This window comes from Podarcis cretensis (assembly GCF_951804945.1).
Source record: "Podarcis cretensis genome assembly, chromosome: 10".
Taxonomy (NCBI): Eukaryota; Metazoa; Chordata; class Lepidosauria; order Squamata; family Lacertidae; genus Podarcis; species Podarcis cretensis.
Window position 1 is genome coordinate 69,924,192 of NC_137179.1, and position 22,787 is coordinate 69,946,978.

The 22,787-nt window shown below is 44.5% G+C and overlaps 2 protein-coding genes across 9 annotated transcripts in view; one reads left to right on the top strand and one right to left on the bottom strand.

Annotated features, from left to right (window-relative positions):
* On the bottom strand, positions 1-15,464 carry CBLL1 (Cbl proto-oncogene like 1). 2 transcript variants are annotated; one of them, XM_079993676.1, is made up of 6 exons: positions 15,275-15,464; positions 6,043-6,207; positions 4,694-4,791; positions 3,868-3,951; positions 2,231-2,304; positions 1-1,481 (listed from the first exon to the last, which is right to left on the bottom strand). In XM_079993676.1, exons 1-6 carry the CDS (start codon positions 15,459-15,461, stop codon positions 443-445), a joined length of 1,647 nt encoding a protein of 548 aa, XP_079849802.1. In that variant the 5' UTR covers positions 15,462-15,464; the 3' UTR covers positions 1-442. The 2 variants fall into 2 exon arrangements, with proteins under 2 accessions (XP_079849802.1, XP_079849801.1); XM_079993675.1 differs by having other exon boundaries at positions 4,694-4,794.
* The window catches only part of DUS4L (dihydrouridine synthase 4 like), a 15,387-nt gene continuing 7,097 nt past the window's right edge, over positions 14,498-22,787 (top strand). Inside the window, exons 1-4 of one of the 7 annotated variants that reach the window (XM_079993735.1) lie at positions 14,498-14,625; positions 16,365-16,460; positions 18,786-18,916; positions 20,991-21,112. In XM_079993735.1, the coding sequence (XP_079849861.1) occupies positions 18,786-18,916; positions 20,991-21,112 (253 nt within the window). In that variant the 5' untranslated portion in view covers positions 14,498-14,625; positions 16,365-16,460. The other 6 variants (XM_079993732.1, XM_079993733.1, XM_079993730.1 and 3 more) reach the window with 6 other exon arrangements.

A 22,787-nucleotide genomic window follows, 5' to 3' on the forward strand; every position in this document is an offset into this window, starting at 1 on the left:
TTTTTTGGACCATATTTTAAATTTAATTATACACAGGTTGACAAAAAAAGGAAACGTATCACAAATAAAACTAACCATCAGATTTAACAAAAATACCTTCAAGTGGTACAGTAAGTGTTCGGTTGTTTGGGAAATATTACAAATGTTCATTTCTGGGGTACTTCAACCGGACTATGGGTACAACGTCTGTTAAAATGTCACTGTCAACTACAGAGCCATACAGCACTACAGTATATCAGTCGTCAAAGAGTCCTACGATCAAGGTTTTAAAATTTTACCTTAAGAATTAAGTCCCCAGACTTTTACAGTCACATTTTAAAACTTTTTTATTTCTTCAAATAAATGAAGCAGAACAGAAAAAAAAGAGCTCTCCATTAAAAGGCTGCTGTTTAGAAAGTTATCCTTTCTATGTCATACTTCTTAGTTCAAATTACTATTAATATCATTGATAGTATGGCCTGTATCTGGCTTGATCAGGATGGTGTGGTCCGGAAAGCTGAGCTTGAGAAGGCGGGCCTTGCATCCGCGGCGGCGGCGGCGGCCCCCGTGGAGCCGGCCACATGCCTGGACTCATCCCCCCCGGCTGAGTAAACGGAGGGCTGAGAGTTCCTTGGTCTTCACTGAACTTTGGCAAAGCGTTCGGGTTGTAGTGATGGGGAGGGGGAGCGTTTACATTGACCGGTGGGCCGCCGTGCTGAGGAGGGGGCGGTCCCGGCGGAGGATGATTCATATATGGTGGCAGCTGGGCAATGATGTGTCCGGGGGGAGGGGTGATGGGTGGAGGAGCGGAGGTCATTGGCGGAGGCGGAGCTTGGCTATACACCAGGTGAGGAGTGCCTCCAGCCTGGGGAGGGTGTTGCATGGGGTGGCTGATTGGCGGCGGCGGCGGAGGGGGAGGGGCGTAATGCTGCTGGGGCGGCATGATATGGTGGGGGTGGGACACCACTTGCTGGCCCTGGTACTCGGGGTGGTGGTGAGCAGGTGTCGGGGCCGGTGGGGGCGGTTCCCGAGCGCCGGAATTTGAATCGTCTTGGATGGGGACCGTGATCAGATTGCTGTGTTTCCTGGTCGAGATGCGGAAGGTGTCCTGGCTGACCGAGCGAGGGGGCGGGGGAGCCATGGACATCTCCGCCGGGGAGGCCCGGATGTCTTCGTGAGGCTGGTTGTAATGCTCGTGAGGGACGTGTTGCAGCGGGGGCGGCATCAGGATGTGTTGTTTTGGTGGGATGTGGCTCAGGTGGTGCTTATCGGGAGGCAGGATGAAGCGCTCGGGGATTTCGGCAGGAGGAGGAGCGATCGGAGGGTGGACAGGTTCCAGCGGGGGCCGCGCAACTGGCTTGCCAGCTCTCATGTGGCGGTGGTTGATGTGAGCCTGCAAGTCCCTCTGGGATAAATAGGTTCTCTTGCAGCCTTGCACAATGCTACACATGAAGAGAGACCCCCGGACACACTGCTCAATTCGCTGCACGGATTCGTTACAGCTATATCGGGGAGGGGGGAGAAACAAGAAAGCGGTTTGCAGGCATTACTACGAGTTGTACAAGTTCATAAACAAACAATCATGGGGGGACGGGACGGACAAGATTAGCTGCTTCGTATTATAATAGCTTATGTATACCTTGGGATAATATTCTGAACACAATCTTTCTCCATTAATATCAATTTAAAATTTGTGGCAGGGATAGCGCCCTTGGTTAGAAAGAAAGCACACTGAATTTTGCAAGGTAAAGTTTAGAACTGAACCCAGCCAGATGGGCAGGGTATTAATAATAATAATAATAATAATAATAATAATAATGTTATATTATCTTTATATAACAATATTGTTATATTATTATTGTTATATTATTGTTATATTATTATTAATAATAATAATAATTTTATTGTTGTTAGCCGCCCTGAGCCCGGCTTCGGCTGGGGAGGGCGGGATATAAACAGAATTTATTATTATTTATTATTACTAATAATAATAATCCCATAACCTTGTTGCAGACTACTGTGTTGCCTATCTAATATAATTGCTGGATACAACCCCTTTTGTCATGGGTAACTACAGATCCTGTCCAATTTACCAGCATCTTCCTTTCTCTCATCCCCAGTCAAGAGCTGAGTTACATGTTACCCCTTAGTGAGGGAACACATGGAGTAAAGTCACACACAACTGATCACCAGAAAAAAGGAGCAGTGCATTTCCCCAACCTACAAAAACACATCCGTCAGTTTAACTTACCCTGGGCACATCTTGTCACCCTTTTTCTCATGTAAAATAGCACAATCATAGCAGAAAACATGCTTGCAGGGTATCTAAAAAACCAGGAAAGAAAAGCACACGAGCAAATCAATGCTTTGCAAACTCTTCACTTTTAAACAGGATACCATCCAATGCTTTGTTCAGAATAGATTCTTACCCAGCTACCAGGACTGCAAGATGTTTTGCACACTAATAAGCAAATAACAGCAAGAATACTCCAAAGCATGTTGCTGAAAATAAAATTCTTACATTTAAAATGTCCACGAAGCTGCAGAGAAATTAGATACCTAGTGGTGCTGTATTTCATACATTTCCTTATTATATAGGCTTCCCTTTCCATCTGCTGGACACAATTTGGTTCTGCAAGTGTCTCCCAATTAAAATACATAACCACAATGTTAGGAATCTGGATTGTTCCATGTACAAATGGGTTGCAAACTAAAACATCCGATATCCAGTACTAGGATTTAATTTTAACAACCCAGTTCTGAGAGCAATCTGAGCTTCTTCAAAGCTAATGACAAACTTCCATTAACTTGGGTACTCTATGGTTGGAAGAAACTGTCCACACCTAAATTACAATAAAAAAACCTGATATGGGGGTTCAAATCCCCAGTCAGCCATGAAGCTCTCTAGGTGCCCTTGGGCCAGTCACTATCTCTCAACCTAACCTACCTTGCAGTTCTTGTGAGAATAAAACAGAGTGGGAAGGAATAATGGAGGAAAGCGGGATACAAATGGAATACAAAATAAGAGACGAACGAAACGGCAATTCAACATTCAGTTTGCTAAACTGGAAGAGCTTTCTGTCAGGGGTTCAGGAGCAGAGACACACAAAAAAGCAAACTGAAATCATATGTACAGTGGTGCCTCGCAAGACGAAAAGAATCCGTTCCGCAAGTCTCTTCGTCTTGCGAAGCAACCCTATTAGAGGCTTAGCGGATTAGTGCTATTAGCGGCTTAGCGGCTATTAGCAGCTTAGCGGCAAAGCGGCTATTAGCGGCTTAGAAAAAGGGGGGGAAAGCGAAAAAAATCGCAAGACTCGCAAGACGTTTTCGTCTCGCGAAGCAAGCCCATAGGGAAATTCGTCTTGCAAAGCGCCTCGAAAAACGGAAAACCCTTTCGTCTAGCGGGTTTTTCGTCTTGCGAGGCATTCGTCTTGCGGGGCACCACTGTATAGGCCAGTGTTTTGGAAAACACACTATTGAAAAAGAACATCAAAATATTTTTTCCATGATATTTTTCAATGAACACCATATCAAATTTAATTTAACAGGGCTCTGCATGATACAAAAGCAAGAGTGATTTTACAGCTCATCAAACAGGTGACTCAACTTACACTGTGATTACATTCTAGGGATAGCGCCTACAGCCAAAATCACGTATAGTCCAAACACACTGGCTTCAATGATGGGTGGGATTGTCAAAGATTCCCCGCCCGCCCCGCCCAATTGTCTGCCCCTTTGCATATTTTAAAAAATTTGCCAAGCACGTAAAGCTGAATGTACACAAGTTAAACGAGCATATATTGTAAGTTAGCTGCATGGAGAAGACATGGCTATCCATATGACATAGCTGTATGATTGTGTTGAGTTGATCAATATAGTTCTGCTTACCATGCGTCCATACATTTTGATTGGCAGCCCACACTTGTCACAGAAATGGACTGGAGTATCATCCTTTTCTCCTAGTAAATTTATCTGTCAAAATGGCAAGCATCGTATTTCATCAGCTGATTACACTTGCATATTTTAAATGCATAGAAATCGACAAAAATCCTGGGTACGTTTTTCTGGAAGCTATGCGGCCCACTTTCTCTCCCCGCCCCCCATAACTTTTGTGAAGAGGACAAAAATTTCTATTCAGTTGTATTAAGTAATAACAACAGATTAGGCACTATACGGTACAGTGATACCTTGGTTCTCAAACACCTTGGTACTCAAACAACTTGGAACCTGAACAATGCAAACCTGGAAGTAAGTGTTCCGGTTTGCGAACTTTTTTCAGAAGCTGAACATGCTCCGCTTTGAGTGTTACACTTCCGTTTTGAGTGTTACGCTGAGGTCTGTCTGTTTTTGCTATTTATTTTGGGTTTTTGTGTTTGCGGCTTTTTTTGTTTGTGTTTGTGACTGTGTGGAACCCAGTTCAGCTACTGATTGATTTGATTGTGTGACTGCAGTACATTGATTCACGTTAAATGGCTGTTTTAGGCGTTGTTTTTAAAAATCTGGAACGGATTAATCCGTTTTGCATTACTTTCTATGGGAAAGCACACCTTGGTTTTGGAATGCTTTGGTTTTGGAATGGACTTCCGGAACGGATTAAGTTTGAGAACCAAGGTACCACTGTATTAAAAAATAAATCCCTGTTTAAAAACAACATTTTGACTTTATAATTTTAAAATCAGAATGTATTTCAGAACTACGGAGTCAATTACTGAACCTTGAAGTCCCAGAAGAGGTGTCCAGGAAATCTTCTTTGATTACTAAACACATCACCACCTTTGCATTCATATCGTTCTTCTTCGTTGTAGTCAAATTCTTCTGTGAGGGAACAAACCAAAAATTTAGACCAACCTTGCTGGTAACTGGTTGTGGGTGGGGGGTTTTAGCTACACTCACACTGACACATAATGCCATTTTGTCATATGCTGAAAGGTTTAGGGCAGAAAGAAGAAAGTGCATCACACGGCACATTGTCAAGCTATGGCTCTCGTTCCCCCAGGAGGCTGTGATGGCCACCACCGTGAATGGCTTTAAAAAGAGCATTGGACAAATTCATGGAGGACTATCAATGACCTATAGCCATGTTGGCTATGCTCCACCTCCACCATTGAAGGCAGGAATGCTTCTGAATACCACTTTCTGGGAACCACGTGAAGAGAGGATGCTCTTGGGCTAGTGTTTTGCTCCCAGGTTTCCCTCAGGCTTTTGTTTGGCCACAGTGAGAACTTGATGCTGGACTAGACAGGCCTTTGGTCTGATCCAGAAGGTTGTTCTTTTTGTTGGGAAGGGCATAACAGATTAGATAATAACAAGCAAGCAGGGTGGATAAAAATCAATGATTTTTTTTTTTGAAAAAAATCGATTTAAAAAAAATTAAATTGGATTTTTTAAAATTTAAATTGGATTTTTACAATAAAATGCTTTTGGAGGAAAAATCCTTCTACAGATAGTTTTCTATTTAAGTTACATTATAGTCCAAGGGCTATTCATCAGGAAATAAGGAGTTGTTTTAAGTTTTTCATGTGTGCTAAAACTCAGTCTAGGGTTTTTTTTTAACTGTTTAACCACGTCAGTTAACAAACATGGATCCATATGCTATAATGTTATTGTTTTACTTAAATGAATTGTTTAATTTTCTTGTTATTAAGGAAATGATTATTTTTCTCCTTCCAATCAAGTACAGCAGAAAAGTTGTCCAAATATAAACAGTTAAACTTCACGATAATTTCATAATAATCTATGTATTTCTAATTGTACAACCAAATCAGTAATTTTTGATATAAGTGTAAAAACTACTCTGAAAATTTATTATTCCAAAAATGAAACCTTCATCTGGTTGTAAATATTAAGATTATACAAGCAAGAAAGAGTCTTTCTGTAAAAAAAATGATTTAAATCAAGTCTTACTGACTAGTGATTTAAATCATGATTTAAATCAAATCCACCTTGCTTTTGCCCCATGGACTCTTCAGCTTATCTTTTGCAAACTGCCAATTCTGAAATACCTTTTATAAATGGCAAAAGCTGCTAAAGCCTTTTGGAATTATGATACAGCTTTTCTCTTACCTTCTTCACCAGCCTTTGATGGCAACCTATTCATACTTCTCGCAGGACGAGGTGGTGTAGGTTTAGCTTTGTTTGTCTGCTTGGAGATTAGCTTTATAGGGATGCGTCGACGAACATCAAGACCTCCCAATGATCCGGAACTATTTGTACCTTGCAAATCATTGTCTATGTAAAAAATAAATAAAAGATATGTATCTGTATTGATTTATCCAAATGCTAAAAAGAATTTTTACCCTTTCAAATTAACCCAATACAGTGGTACCTCGCAAGACGAATGCCTCGGAAGACAAAAAACTCGCAAAACGAAAGGGTTTTTCGTTTTTTTAGTTGCTTCGCAAGACGGATTTCCCTATGGGCTTGCTTCGCAAGACGAAAACGTCTTGCAAGTTTGTTTCCTTTCTCTTGCGAGTTTGTTTCCTTTTTCTTAAAACCGTGCATTCACTTCGAGGAGCAACTCATAGCACGCGGTGTGGTAGCCTTTTTTGAGGTTTTTGAAGACTTTGGTGCTTTTTGAAGCTTTTCCAAAGTCCGTGCTTCGCAAGACGAAAAAATCGCAGGATGAAAAAACTCGCATAACGAATTAATTTCGTCTTGCGAGGCACCACTGTATAACCAAAGCCTTTTGTTAAGCCCTGCTGACAAAAATGCCACTGTCAGTTTTCAAAGAGTTTCTACAGAATAACAGGCTATAAAAGCTATCCTATCTTTAAAAGACATCTGAAGGCAGCCCTGTTCAGGGAAGTTTTTAATATTTAATGCTGTACTGTTTTTAACATTTGATTGGGAGCCCCCCAGAGTGGCTGGGGAAACTCAGCCAGATGGGCAGGGTATAAATAATAAATTATTATTATTATTATTATTATTATTATTATTAATGTAAAATTATTATTAACCAACTCTCTCTGACACTAGACGGATTTATGTTTAATAGTACTAAAAAATGTATTCACCTGGTACTTCTGCGGGAATGATTACAATAGCAAGTAACAAAATCATGCTTTAATAGATTACCTTTTGCAAACAGCAACCACAATAGCTAAGTCAAACTATAGCATTTATTTGTAGTGTGGCATAGCCAAAAAAAGGACCAAACCAGACAAAACTCACCACACGGCAAACATATTCCTAGAGTGTACTACTTCAGACTACAAAAGGAAAATGTTATGTTTGAAAGTTCACACACACAAAACTCCCTACATATTAAAAATGGCAAGGAATAGACTAGGTCATAACTCCACCCTGTAATGCAGTTTTCTACTTTTTAAAACAAATTTGAAGCATTCCATTCCATTCCCCCAATCCCACACCTCACCCTGAAGGGTTAGGGGAGCCCAGATGTCATAAGATTGAGAAACAGTGAACATCTGGTTTGTAACTGATCAAAAAAGATTTGCTCAAATACTGTCAATTTAAGGTCAAATAATTATACAGCATTAACTTTACTGGAACAACAAAAAATATCCTTTAATGATTAGCAGATTTAATACTTAGGCTAACTACAAAAACAAAGGGAAGTATTCAAAGGCAGGATTATGCTAACAGAAATAGTTCTGTAAAGCAGGGCAAATCATTTCCACCAATTCCTTCTATTCAATACAGTCCTCCATCACCGCCACCCCCCCACCTAGAATAGTATGCGATATAGCAGAGGACTGCATTTGATAAGGTTATTGGTGAAAATGGGATGCCTTGCCTTGTACTAGCAGCTTTTCTTTTTAAGCCAACTATTATGAATTACAGCTTTAAAAAATATTAGACAAGGTTTCCTTAAAATGTCAACAAATATTTCTCCTTGTTTTTTATCCTGAAATACCAGAGCAAGCCTACAGCCTGAAAATTAAAACAAAATAAAGGAATAGGTGAGCTCCTGTTGCTCAGTCCCTGCTCCTGCCAACCTAGCACGTCAAAGTGCAAATAGATAAATAAGTACCGCTCCGGCGGGAAAGTAAACGGCGTTTCCGTGCGCTGCTCTGGTTCACCAGAAGCGGCTTAGTCATGCTTGCCACATGACCCGGAAGCTGTACGCCAGCTCCCTCGGTTAATAAAGCGAGATGAGCGCCACAAATCCCAGTCGGTCACGACTGGACCCAATGGCTATAAATTCAAATAAATGAATGAATATAAAACAGGTAAATTGCACCATTTCTGAATATCCTCTCATGAAGAACTCTGCATTTTGCAAACCACTGCTTTTAAGAAAAGTTAGCATAACAAAGTTGCTAGGTCAGATCTCCTCCTCAAAACTCAAGTTTTTTGTGACACCTTTAGCTTAACAAACCTGGTTCTCGCCAGACGTTTGCTGTGGCCAATGGGGAGTTGTAATCCAAAACATCTGGAAGGTGCCAGGTTGGTGAAGGCTAGATTAATTCCTTAGTCCTAATTCCCAAATGAGATAAAGTTGAAGTAATTGTAATTTAATTCCTCCCCAGTTACTCTGGCCTCTTATCCCAACTCTCCTTGTTGCCTGCCATACTGTAGAACAGGCTTCCTCAACCTCGGCCCTCCAGATGTTTTGAGACTACAATTCCCATCATCCCTGACCACTGGTCCTGCTAGCTAGGGATCATGGGAGTTGTAGGCCAAAAACATCTGGAGGGCCAAGGTTGAAGAAGCCTGCTGTAGAAATTTTAGACTATGAACTGCTTGGGAAGGGAGCAGTCTTTTCTTGCACAATAAAGGTAAAGGTAAAGGGACCCCTGACCATTAGGTCCAGTCGTGACCGACTCTGGTGTTGCACCCTCATCTCGCTCTATAGGCCGAGGGAGCCGGCGTTTGTCCGCAGACAGGTTCCGGGTCATGTCGCCAGAATGACTGAACCACTTCTGGTGAACCAGAGCAGCACACGGAAACGCCGTTTACCTTCCCGCCGGAGCGGTACCTATTTATCTACTTGCACTTTGATGTGCTTTCGAACTGCTAGGTTGGCAGGATACATGACTGATAAAAACTGAAGTGACGCTTTTCATTTTTCCAGTTTCATGAACTTTCATTAGCTGAAAGAACTCTGCAAATTAGTAGAACTGCTTCTCTTCTTCACCCTCTGAAAGATGTAATCTTACTTTCAAAGAGGATCTCCTGTACTTTTCACGTGTACCTCTCTAGACTCAATTCGGAAGCAGCTCAGTGGTTTCAGCAGCAAGGAAAATAGGAAGAATCTTTGGAGCAGTTACCGCATCATCACAAATCAAACTAACAGAAGGCTCATCCAGACTTCCTTTTTGTGCCCCATTTCTAGGCCACACTTTAAAGCTCTATGTCTGAGTACTTTCTCCATGAACACCCGCTCTTTGCAGCTGCATCAGAGCAAACAACAATCCACAGAAAATCTAAAATACTCCAATTCAGTGTTAAAGAGGGGGGTTTCCTGGGGGTAATGGAAGGGCAAAATAAATAAGTAATTGCTTGGCTACAGACTGGGAAAGCACAGACTTGTGCCCAGAAAGGGCAAAGGGTAAATGCGGATAAGCCCAAAGTTATTCAAATCTAGAGTGTATAATGAGGAATCATCTCATCAGACACACAGTCTATTCTGTTGTTAATACAGTCCTATGTACAAAAGAGTTGGGACACAGGTGGCGCTGTGGGTAAAAGCCTCAGCGCCTAGGACTTGCCGATCGAAAGGTCGGCGGTTCGAATCCCTGCGGCGGGGTGCGCTCCCGCTGCTCGGTCCCAGCGCCTGCCAACCTAGCAGTTCGAAAGCACCTCCGGGTGCAAGTAGATAAATAGGGACCGCTTACCAGCGGGATGGTAAACGGCGTTTCCGTGTGCGGCTCTGGCTCGCCAGAGCAGCGATGTCACGCTGGCCATGTGACCCGGAAGTGTCTCCGGACAGCGCTGGCCCCTGGCCTCTTAAGTGAGATGGGCGCACAACCCCAGAGTCTGTCAAGACTGGCCCGTATGGGCAGGGGTACCTTTACCTTTACCTTATGTACAAAAGAAAGCTAAACTCTGATACTAGAAACTATATATACATGTAAAGGTGTTGAAGAAACTAATTATTGCCTGCAAATTAGGCCACTTACAGTACAATTCTAGCCATGTACGCTCAGAAGTAAATCCTACTTAATTCAATTGGGATTGCTCCTAGGGTGAAGATTACAACCAATTACAGATAGGTAGCCGTGTTGGTCTGCCATAGTCAAAACAAAATAAAAAAAATCCTTCCAGTAGCACCTTAAAGACCAACTAAGTTAGTTCTTGGTATGAGCTTTTGTGTGCATGCACACTTCTTCAGATACCTGAAGAAGTATCTGAAGAAGTGTGCATGCACACGAAAGCTCATACCAAGAACTAACTTAGTTGGTCTTTAAGGTGCTACTGGAAGGAATTTTTTTATTTTGTTTTGATTACAACCAAGTATTGTTATTATTTGGTTCTAAGTAAAAAGAGCGAAACATACAGAAAAATTCAATGAAGGGTTAGCATTTCTCATACAGTGGTGCCTCGCAAGACGAAATTAATCCGTTCCGTGAGGCTCTTCGTATAGCGTTTTTTTCGTCTTGCGAAGCAAGCCCATCGACAGTTTAGCAGATTAGCGCTATTAGCGGTTTAGCGGCTTTTAGCGATCAGCTGTTAAGCGGCTTATCAGCGGATCAGCTGATAAGCGGCTTAGGAAAAGGGGGAAAAACCGCAGGAACTCGCAAGACATTTTCGTCTTGCGAAGCAAGACCATAGGGAAATTCGTTTTGCGAAGCGCCTCCAAAACGGAAAACCCTTTCGTCTAGCGGGTTTTCCATCTTGCGAGGCGTTCGTCTTGCGGGGCACCACTGTATCTCTTACTGTATAATGAAGTAACTGGAAATCAACTCAAAGTTACACATCTGTGAATCTATAATTCTATCTAAATTGCACCTGCTTCAAAATAATAATTGTGTTCCTTGTTATAATAGATCCCAATCCATATCAGATGTGTTTCTTTGCAAGTGTTTCAAACTAGAACTGATCGATAGTTTAAGCCCACAGCAAATGTGCCTAAAATTTATTTTATTTTATTGCATATTTATTCTGCCCTTCCTCCCAGGAGTTCTGGGTGGCTGTCTACTCCTTTACAACATTCCCACAACAGCTGTGTGAGCTAGATGCAGGTAAAAGAGAATGACTGGCCAGGAGTCACTCAGTGTGCTTCATAGGTAAAAGGAGATTTGACCAGGGTCTTCCTGGTCCTAGCCCATCTTCGTACACATAAGCTGACAGTGACATTTTCAGAAATACATCTTATAACTCTGTGATGGATTCAGCGTTTGTTCCCAGCCAGCATGACTAAAGGTCAGGGACGATAGGAGTTGTAGTACAGCAGCATATGGAGGAGCACAGACTCCTCAGCTGCTTTTAATAAATTCCAATATGGCAAACAAAATCAGTAGACCTATGAGAAGATGCAGGCTTTAAAAGGGCACGAGCAACCTAACAGGTAAGTGTTTCACAAACTTGATTCTCCAGCTGTTTTTGGATTACAACTCCCAGCATCCCTAGTTAGAAAGACCAGTGGTCAGGGATGATGGGAATTGTAGCCCAAAAGCAGCCGGAAAAATGCTCAACAGCTACCAGTGTTTACACATTTTACTTCATGAGAGATAAAAGGAGTTTCTATCAATACTCTCTATCTAGTAAAGATGCTTAAACCTTGCCTTGTTTTGTTTGTTTGTGTTTTTTGTTTTAAAGCAGCAAGATTTTTTAAAATAATTTTTATTAGCTTTCAATTACAATCCAGTAATAGCCTCATTTCAACAATACCAATTTATAATACAATTATTAATACAAATCATTCAAATACCAAATTACACGATTTAGATAAAGTGGCTCTCCGTGTGCTAGATTTGATGGTTTGCTTTATTTCTGTGTTCCAAAATCTTACTCATTTCCATTACCTTCTGGTCACCATAATAACCCCTTTTACAACAACTGCCAACATTAATAACTCCTATTCGTGTTGAATGATTTATGCTTTAAAGCAGCATGATTAAATCAACAACAAGAAAAGCAAGCTTAACCCATTAAGCGACAGGGACACTTTTGCAGGCTGCCCCTGTCCGATTCAAGCCGTTGCCTCCCAAACTCCTGTACTACCAACTCCAGATAGTACTTCTAACACATGGGGTGGGGGCGGGGGGAATCGGAGGAAGCCATGTTTGCCCTGCTGTGCAATTCCAACCAGGCATTTCGCCACAAAACCCTTAACCAATAACCCCCCCCCCCAAAAAAAAACTGCTAACCTTTGATTGATCTATTTAACATCCTTTTAAAATGTGGCTCTTTTCTTGGGGGGGGTGTTGTTTATTGGGTTGTAGCTTTTATTCTGATTATATATGTCGCGATCTTTTCTGTGAACTGCCCTGAGACCTCCGGGTATTGGGCAGTATATAAACTCAATACAGTGGCGCCTCGCAAGACGAAAAGAATCCGTTCCGCAAGTCTCTTCGTCTAGAGGTTTTTTCGTCTTGCGAAGCAAGCCCATTGGCGGCTTAGCGGTTTAGAAAAAGGGGGGGGAGGGGAAAAAAGTCGGAAAAACTCACAAGACATTTTCGTCTTGCAAAGCAAGCCCATAGGGAAATTCGTCTTGCGAAGCACCTCCAAAATGGAAAACCCTTTCGTCTAGCGGGTTTTTCGTCTTGCGAGGCACCACTGTAAACTATTATCATTATTATTTTCAGAGTCATGTTCGACCCACATGTAGTGGGGAGTGTGGTGATGGTGGGGACATGGGCTACTACATCCATTTGCACGTACAGAAAACGGGCCACCCAGGGCCGTATTTAGGTTTGATGAGGCCCTAAGCTACTGAAGATAATGGGGCCCTTTATATGTCCAGCTGTCCTTTGTCAACAACAAATTGTGGTGTGTGTGTTTTGCAGGTGGCGCTGTGGGTTAAAGCCTCAGCGCCTAGGGCTTGCCGATCGAAAGGTCGGCGGTTCGAATCCCTGCGGCGGGGTGCGCTCCCGCTGCTCGGTCCCAGCGCCTGCCAACCTAGCAGTTCGAAAGCACCTCCGGGTGCAAGTAGATAAATAGGGACCGCTTACCAGCGGGAAGGTAAACGGCGTTTCCGTGTGCGGCTCTGGCTCGCCAGAGCAGCGATGTCACGCTGGCCACGTGACCCAGAAGTGTCTCCGGACAGCGCTGGCCCCTGGCCTCTTAAGTGAGATGGGCGCACAACCCCAGAGTCTGTCAAGACTGGCCCGTACGGGCAGGGGTACCTTTACCTTTACCTTTATATGCTATATGGCAACTTATGGACCTAATAGGTATCTAAAAACCATTTGCACATAACAAAATATGTATTTTATCAAAGTTTAGGACTTCCGCTTTGCCGCTGATTGCTCTCGGACGCTCATCTCGGGAGTTCCGAGGGGTGAGCATTCACCAAAGGGGTGAAAGAGGGGGCTTGCTAGGCTTCACAACCCCCAAAAAGTCCAGGAAGCCTTCCTGCATCTAAAAGGCCACACTGTGGGTTGGAGGGATCTCCGGAGTTGAAGGAGGCCACAGGCGCCCAAAACAGCATTCCCTCCCCGTGGAGAGAAAGCCTTTCTTCAGGAGTGACCCTGCGGCAGAAACTCCAAAGAAAAGAGGCGCCCGGTATTTGCAAGCACGGTCGGTCCCCCGGAAAAAGCTATCAAAACATAGGTAATTAAGCAGAAATCATACGGCAGCCAGATGCTTTTTTGGGCTGGAAAGCTGTACAAAGTTTATTTGCTTTTTATCTTCTATTTTGGAAATGTACATTCAGGTGTTTTTTTCTTTAAATTTGTTTGGGGGCCCCTAAGAGAATGGGGCCCTAAGCTGGAGATGACGGGCAGAATCCGAGACCTGGGTGAAGAACTGGTGGAGGAAGACTGGAAGAAATTCAAGGACTATCTACAAAAATATTGTAAATTGTATGATTGTTAAGAAAGATGTAAGATTAGCAAAAACATGGCTTCAACAAACTAGTTATAAAGAATATAAATTTAAATTCAATCGGAAGATGAAAAGTTAAATTTGGGATAATTAATATATTATGATTAAGTTTCAATAAGAGTATGTTAAATCCCAAAATTTGAGACATTAAATATTGGAAAATTATATTATATGAATTAAATCAAGTTAATAATTTGCTGGTAAAATTTATGTTTAGAAAGCAGGAACAAGAGATGTGAGGAAGTCCAAAGTGGAGAATGAAATGTGGATAATGGAAAATATTATGTTATTATGAATGTCTTTTATTGGTTATATAAAATTTAATAAATATTAATAAATAAATAAAAAAGAGAATGGGGCCCTAAGCTATATAGCTTGTTTAGCTGATTCTTAAATCCGGCATTGGGGCCAGCGGGGAAGCCCCCTTCCTTGATGCTTTTCACGCGGGAGAAGGAAACCTGCTTCGGCTGGTGCTACAGAGGGAGCGAAAGGGGAGCCACCCCAGTTGGGAGGACCCCTGAAGGGCTCAGCAGAGAGGAGGCCAGCAAAGGGCAGCCTTAAAGCCCCGCTCCCTCCAGAGGCGGCCCAAGGCTGCGCCTCGCAAAGCTTGTCGAGACGCGAGGCGGGCAGGTCAGCAGCCTCCCCACCCCCTGTCGGAGGACGGCGGCTCGCTCGACATGGGCCTACTCGGGAGTAAAGGGCCGCGAGGCCTACTCGGGAGTAAGGGGCCGCGAGCCTTCGCCGCTGAGGGGAGCGGGGCCTACTTGGGAGTAAGGGCCGCGAGCCTTCGCCGCTGAGGGGAGCGGGGCCTACTTGGGAGTAAGGGCCGCGAGCCTTCGCCGCTGAGGGGAGCGGGGCCTACTCGGGAGTAAGGGCCGCGAGCCTTCGCCGCTGAGGGGAGCGGGGCCTACTCGGGAGTAAGGGCCGCGAGCCTTCGCCGCTGAGGGGAGCGGGGCCTACTCGGGAGTAAGGGCCGCGAGCCTTCGCCGCTGAGGGGAGCGGGGCCTACTCGGGAGTAAGGGCCGCGAGCCTTCGCCGCTGAGGGGAGCGGGGCCTACTCGGGAGTAAGGGCCGCGAGCCTTCGCCGCTGAGGGGAGCGGGCGGCCTAGCGCAGCCTGAAGGCCCCCCCCCGAGTCCCAGGCCGCGCCAGGCCTCGCGTTTCGAACCGCTCCGCCCTCCCGCTGGAAACAAGGCCCCGCCGCCCTCGAGGCCCCGCCGCCCTCCTCCGGCTACCGGTTCCGCGCCGGGGCGGAGACGGAGCGGGAGGCCGCCGCCGGGCGGGCGGGGAAGCTGCGAGGCTCCCGCTTGGCCCACCCGGTCCCCCGCCCGCTCCCCAACTCACCATTGTGGTCCATGGTTCGGTGTAAGGTACTCTGGGACAGGAAGTCGCCTCCGGGCCACAGGATGGGCGGGACCGGAAGCGCGGGAGGCGGCGGGAAACGTAGAGGTGCGAAAGCAGAGGCGAAACCGGACGCCGGAGGGGCCGCTTCCTGGTTCCTTCGGGTGGGAATGTCCATCGGCAGTGCCATATAGGGAGCGAGGGAACGGGAGCCTGTGCAGGATTTGAACTCTGAGCAGCGGAAGGAACGAGAGAGGGGAAAGATAGGGTGCTGCAAAAAAAATCACCATGGAAAATGGGAAGTCGACAAAACAGAAGGAAGATCTTGTTATGGGTGGAAATGTATATGTGAAATTTCAGGAAATTTAATAGATATATCTGATATATCTATATTTTTTTTAGTGCAAACTGTGACTGGGTAGCAGTTGGGCGTCTCCTTCAAGAAGAAGTTTGCTACAAAATTAATGAGCTTTAGAAAAATGGTGGAATGAAGTTATATGGCTTTGGCAGAAATGTTATAAGGAACTAGGTACAGATAGATTGTTAATACATTGTTAATGTATTAAAGGGAAAAAACAAGGTTAGAATATGTTAAGATTAATTACAGGACAGAAAACAGAGGAAGATGGAAAGGAATTGCTGAAACAGTTAATTGAAGTGGAATACAAAAAGGGAGGCGTGAGGAAGTCAATGAAACAAGTGAATGAAAGCTAAGATTGAAAATATTGGAAGTGTTTTTAATTGTTTTTGTTTTGTTAACTCAATGTTCTATGTAGTGTTTTTGATTTTGTATTGTATTATATTGATTTGTTTAATTCTTTTTCCTTCTTTTTGTAATCTTTAAACTCATAATAAATATTATTTAAAGGAAAAAAAGGGGGGGGAAACAAGAAGAAGTTTGCTACAGAGGCAGGATGGATGTTTGCGCCCCCTTGGTAATGTGCTGCGTACGAAACTTGAGAAGTATGCGCCGCTGGACAAGCTAAAGTGTATTTAAATGAAATGAATGAATTGGAAAGTGAAAATAATGCGGCAGCGGGCGTTGCTTCTTAAGGGAAACGAGGCTTAAGCCCTTCCAAAAATTGCCCTGCAGGTGTCAACAGGGCATCGTTGCCGTGGCTGTGTCTCAGCGAAGGAGGCTTCATCCGTAGCCCTGCAGCTCCGTCCGACTCTAGAGCAGGATGATCGGGTGAGCATGGCTCCGTTTTTCCAGCCCAGCGTCGCCCGCCCTTCAGTCTCGCTCCAAACTCCAGCCTAAGAATCCCTGCGGTCCGTTTTGTGCAGAATTCAGATACTTCCCCAAAAAATTTTTTTTTCTTTTTAACTCGAACAGTTTATCAACAAAATGCTTTTACGCCCTCCTTGCCCACGCAAGGACGCGTCTTCGCCTTATCACCACCGTACGATGTCCCTGTTTAGATGTCCCTCGCTTTCGAAGGAACCCAGCATTCGCAGACCTTGCGTAACTCTGCGATATTGGTAAGTCTTCGGCCGGCCCCGCTGAGACGCCTCACATAAGGCTCTAACTGGCTCTAACCCGTAGATATACCAAAGTCTAGACGTATATACTACTTCGGTCCTAACTTTCCTTCGCTTCTTCGTTATATTTAACGCTACCTCCGCCCTAAACCCGATTGGTAACTTTCCGCGGTAAGTCTCAGTGCGATAGAGAGAGAGAGAAATGTCGAGGTAATAAAGGAGCAGCGCCTTAAAAAAAATAAAAATATCGGAAATCGAGGCTGTTCGCTCCCTCTATACTTTTCTTGTTTCTATAGTCTCCCTTTAGTTTCGTTCAGGACGCTCGGCTTCTCTTCCCGCTGAAACCGGCTGCTCTCCGGCCCTACGGAAAGGCGGAAGGGCCAGAAGGGACAAGGTAGCGTTCCGTAGTGTTCTTCCACGGCTTGGAGGCGCGGATAGGAATCCGCCGTCACATCCCGAAAGGAGCTTCTCGCAGGCTTTTCCTTTTTTTTGCCTCTGCTGACGTCCTGGTTCTTTCCATCTTTCTTTGCTGCTTAGGACGTTCCTTCTGTTATTTGGAGGGGAGAAGCTGTGTTTTGAGCAAGGGTTTGCCCATCATTCTTAGCCACCCCCATGAATGTTTAGGGCTATTGAAAGGCTCCTAAAGGTAAAGGGACCCCTGACCGTTAGGTCCAGTCGTGGCCGACTCTGGGGTTGCGGCGCTCATCTCGCTTTATTGGCCGAGGGAGCCAGCGTACAGCTTCCAGGTCATGTGGCCAGCATGACTAAGCCGTTTCTGGCGAACCAGAGCAGCGCATGGAAACGCCGTTTACCTTCCCGCCGGAGTGGTGCCTATTTATCTACTTGCACTTTTTGACGTGCTTTCGAACTGCTAGGTTGGCAGGAGCAGGGACCGAGCAACGGGAGCTCACCCCGTCGCGGGGATTCGAACCACCAACCTTCTGATCGGCAAGCCTTAGGCTCTGTGGTTTAACCCACAGCGCCTAGTGGTACAATTTGTGGCGATTTCAGAGTCTCGTCCATTAATAGTAGCCTCAGCAAGTTGACAAGGGCATTGTGCCTTCTTAGGGCCAGCCGCACCGAGAGGCAAGGTGGGGGAACCACCTTGGGCGGCAGAATCCACAGGGGCAGCAGATCCTGATGTAGATCGCAGAATCATAGAGTTGGAAGGGAAACTCAGACAAATGGGTTGGGTGTTGTTGTTGTTGCTGTTGTCTTGTCCAACTCCCCTGCAATGCAGGAATCTTTTTTGTCCAATTGCCCAACATGGGACTCGAACTCGCAAGCCTGAGATTGAGTCTCAAGCTCTACTGACTGATTTATCCCAGGAACCCTTTTTATCCCCCACCCCTTTGTTCCTGGAGTGGATCTTCACTCACTGCTTCTTCTCTGGCAAGGAGAGGGGGCACTATTTTGTGGTTCGCCTCAGTTGCCAAAATTGTCTTGGGCTGGCCCTGGGTGGCAAACCAACACTATTTTGGCATGAGCTTTCAAGGAGTGGAGCCCTTCATCAGAATATAAAAAGAGTGTGTGGTGCTTGAATTGGTCTGTAGTACGCGAAGGCTTATGTGCAATAAAATGTACAGTATTAGTTTTAAAAAGTACTTTGTTTTTGCTGCAACTGACCAACGTAGTAGGCCCTCTGAAATTTCAGCCATTGAGACTCCAATCCATTGAAACATGCAACTTTTGAATCAGGATGTCAGATTGTCACTTCTGTTAGCCAGTTTTGGTATTTTTTGGTGAGGGACAACTTCAGATGTGTATGCAAATAGTTTTAAAAAAACAAAACTTTGTGGTGAAGTCTCATGGGGCAAAATCCCTTCTGAATATAACCTGGCTTATTTTGACACGGCTATGAAGCTGTAAAATATGTTTTAAGTGTTTTATTGAGCTTGAAGTTACTGAAGCTATTGATCAAAGGGGATTTTTTTTTAAAAAAAGTTTGCAATTAATAGGGTAATGTTGCAAGCTTAGCTAGATTAAAAGAGTTTGCTTTTTTCTCAGTTGTCTCATGTTTTTTTTTGTTTTGCAGATGTGGCCCGATAACTTTTATGTGAGTAGTCAGTCCAGAGAAATCCTTCAATGTCCGCTAAGAAATCCAGTTGATTTGTTTCACTCTGAGACTATTGTGAAAATATGTGCTCCTATGGTTAGATATTCAAAGTAAGTGCCATTTTCAGATTGCTTCCTATTCACATATTTTCCTGGGCTGTAATAAACAATTCCATCCAAGAAAATTGTACTTAAATTAGCTTAGCTGTGAGTACACACACAGCTTTATTTTGGTCCATAGTCCCAAAGTACACAGTACAGCAGTGGAATATAGCAACAGTTACTGAGGTATAAGAGCGGTCTTGTTAACCAGCAGAGGAGCTTTGGCTTTCACTTAGCTGTGAGTACTTCGTTCTGTTTGTGAATAACATTTTATCAAGGCTTTGAGCCAATGGGTCTACTTTGATGTGAATGGTACGGACTGCAGCAAGTAATTCAAGTAGGTGAGCGGTGACAGCAGCAGCAATGGGTTGCTAGAGTGGCTGAAGCAACTGTCAAAATTGATAATTTCTAAACATTGCTGAAGGCTTCTATACACATGGAGGCCGATTCACAGTCTCCTCTAGAACTTTATCAACAAAGAAATATGTGTTAAGTATTTTGCAGTTGCCTGCAGGATATTTCCAGTTTTGACAATTTGGTGGGAATGTACTTTTTAATCAGAACTGTGCTGCACAGATGAAACTCATCTAATCTCTCTTTCCTTCAATATGGCAGCAGCTAATGCAGGTGGCGCTGCGTGACGCAGGTGGCGCTGTGGGTTAAAGCCTCAGCGCCTAGGGCTTGCCGATCGAAAGGTCGGCGGTTCGAATCCCTGTGGCGGGGTGCGCTCCCGCTGCTCGGTCCCAGCGCCTGCCAACCTAGCAGTTCGAAAGCACCTCCAGGTGCAAGTAGATAAATAGGGACCGCTTACCAGCGGGAAGGTAAACGGCGTTTCCGTGTGCGGCTCTGGCTCGCCAGAGCAGCGATGTCACGCTGGCCACGTGACCCGGAAGTGTCTCCGGACAGCGCTGGCCCCTGGCCTCTTAAGTGAGATGGGCGCACAACCCCAGAGTCTGTCAAGACTGGCCCGTACGGGCAGGGGTACCTTTACCTTTACCAATGCAGGAAAGACAGCTGAACTTGGTTACCAGAATGATGTCAAATAGTTGCCTCCCTTTCTTAGAAGTAAAGTGATACCTTGTTACTCGAACGGCTTGGCTCCCGAACAAATCGGCTCCCAAATGTCGCAAACCCGGAAGTAAGTGTTCTGGTTTGCAAATGCTTTTCGGAAGCCAAACGTCCGACGTGGCTTCCACTTGAGTGCAGGAAGCTCCTGCAGCCAATCAGAAGCCGTGCTTTGTTTTTGAACGGTTTCGGGAGTCAAACGGACTCTCAGAATTGTTTGAGAACCAAGGTACGACTGTGCAGCTTCTGTTAGGACAGTTGCTAACCTGGAGGGGCTACAGTGGTACCTTGGGTTACAGACACCTTGGGTTACAGACACCTCAGGTTACAGACTCCGCTAACCCGGAAGTAGTACCTTGGGTTGAGAACTTTACCTCAGGATGAGAACGGAGATCACATGGCAGCGGCAGCGGGAGGCCCCATTAGCTAAAGTGGTACCTCAGGTTCAGAACAGTTTCAGGTTAAGAACAGACCTCCGGAACGAATTAAGTTCTTAACCCGAGGTACCACTGTATAGTTTTTGGCTGGAGCTGAGTCCAGGCATAATGGATGGGTGCCTCACTCTTAGCTCCTTTTGTGCTGTCAGCTCAGCTGGCTGGGCTGGAAGGTTCTCAGAACACTTGCCCAGGAATAGCCTAATTAAATTTTTATATTTTGAGATATCGCATAAAATAAATGTTCCAGTTGTCACACAATGAAACATAATGTGCCTCAGCCTGTTGAATCATTTGAACATATAAACACAACTGCTAACTCCACAATATACGGTTTGAGAATGGCATTATCTTAGCTCCCCCCCCCCCTTTTGGCCACTTATGGAAAAAGAGCATTTGAAAGCCAATTTAAAACTTCATTCTCTTTATACGAGAAGTGATTCTGTTGCACTTAGTGTTGCACTTCTGTTGCACTTAGTGGTGTTTGGAACAAAACACCAAAATGACATACATTTTGTTTACCCAAAAAGTGTTTCCATTAAAATTAGTACTATTTGTTTCTCAGATCTTTCCGTGTTTTTCAGATTGCCTTTCAGAACGTTAGTCCGGAAATACGACTGTGATTTATGCTACACTCCAATGATTGTTGCAGCCGATTTTGTCAGATCTGTAAAAGCTAGACACAGTGAATTTACTACAAACCAGGGTATTGTGTTTGCATTTCTTCAGATTTCATTAGATAAAATGCAAGGGCCACTTTGGGCCCTATTTGATGCTCCTTTCGCTAGGGGTTTGTATAAAGTCCTACGAAATTACTTTTATTTAAGCTAAAGTCCTGTATACAATGAGCACTAAGACTTAAAGTTCTGAGTAAACATGCATAGGATTGCAGCATGACCAAAACAGCTGGATTCCCACCTTAGTTCCGTCCAACTCCAGACATAACTATGTTTTGGAGATCACAAATTCTAGCTGCCCTGCAATAATTGATAAAACACATTTTACTACCACACACATGGTGCTCCAGCCCATGGCATGCTGTTCCTCTCTGTACCCTACATATGTCTGCATTTTTATGAGGCTTGACTGCTTGAGTAAGGACATGGAATTATAGATGGTTGTTCTGGCATAGCAGGGAACTTTTGTGGATAATGTCCCCAGCTTCCCCCTCCCCACTTTCTTCACTTATTTATGATTATTATTAGCAAAATTATTATTATTCAATTTATTATTTACCCACAAGTTCTATGTGTTGATGTAGTCTAACAGCTAACAGTACAGTCCTATGCATGTCTACTCAGAAGTAAGTCTCATTAAATGAGTTGGGACTTATTCCCAGGGAAATGTGCAGGGAACCTTTAGCTCTCCAGATGTACAACTCCTACCATTCCTGGCCATTGGCCATCCTTTTGGGGGCGGATGAGAGCTGTAGTTCAACAACATCTGGAGGGCCAGAGGATCTCCACACCTGGTTGCATAGGGTGGTAGCCTAAGAGACTGTGCCTGAAATCAGGGCATTCCTGAATCGAATCTCGCACAAAATCAGTAAGCGACGTTAAGCAAGCCTCTGTCTTGCACCCTCAGCCATCCATCTGCAGCATCCTATTTTGAAAAATTATCTGTGCTTTGTAACCATGTTTTTGTGCCATTACGGCCCCACACAACAGTGGGTGCGTGATTTTTTTGGTGCAGGCTGTAGCCATGGACATGCTATGTGATCTGATGGTGAATTTGGGTGACCCAATGCAAAGATCCTGAGGATCCATGTGGATCCATGCTTTGTAACCACGTTTTTGCGCCATTGCGGCCCCAGGCAACAGTGGGTGCGTGATTTTTTTGGTGCAGGCTGTAGCCATGGACATGTAATGTGATCTGATGGTCTATTGACCCTGTGCCGCCACTGCAATTGCTTTTTCCGCTGCCACCACCCCGTATCTCACGGGCACACATGGAAGTCAGTTGTTAACATTAACAAATAATCAAGTTTATTTTTAAATGCAGGAACAAGCGTATGGTTTCAGTTAGTTTTTCTTATCAGTTTCTTAATCTTAGTTCCTAACAACTCCAAGCTGATTATCCCCAACTATCTGACTCCACCTAACAATTCCTCTCATCCTCTCACAATACATCTCTACCAACCCACACCTAATCTTCCCTCTTCCTTTTTCAAATCCCAAACCTCAACTGACTTTCAAAACCTCCCACTCTAACTTTTACTCCTCCCTTGCATTCCCACTGGCCAATCGCATCACACTCATTTAACCCTTTCCTTATGACCCACCTAGGAGGCAAATGCCACCGAAAGGTTTCCATTTTCTCCCCCTCTTACAGCCACCTGCACCCCCTGAACATTTTCCCAGAGGTTCGTCCGGACCAATGTA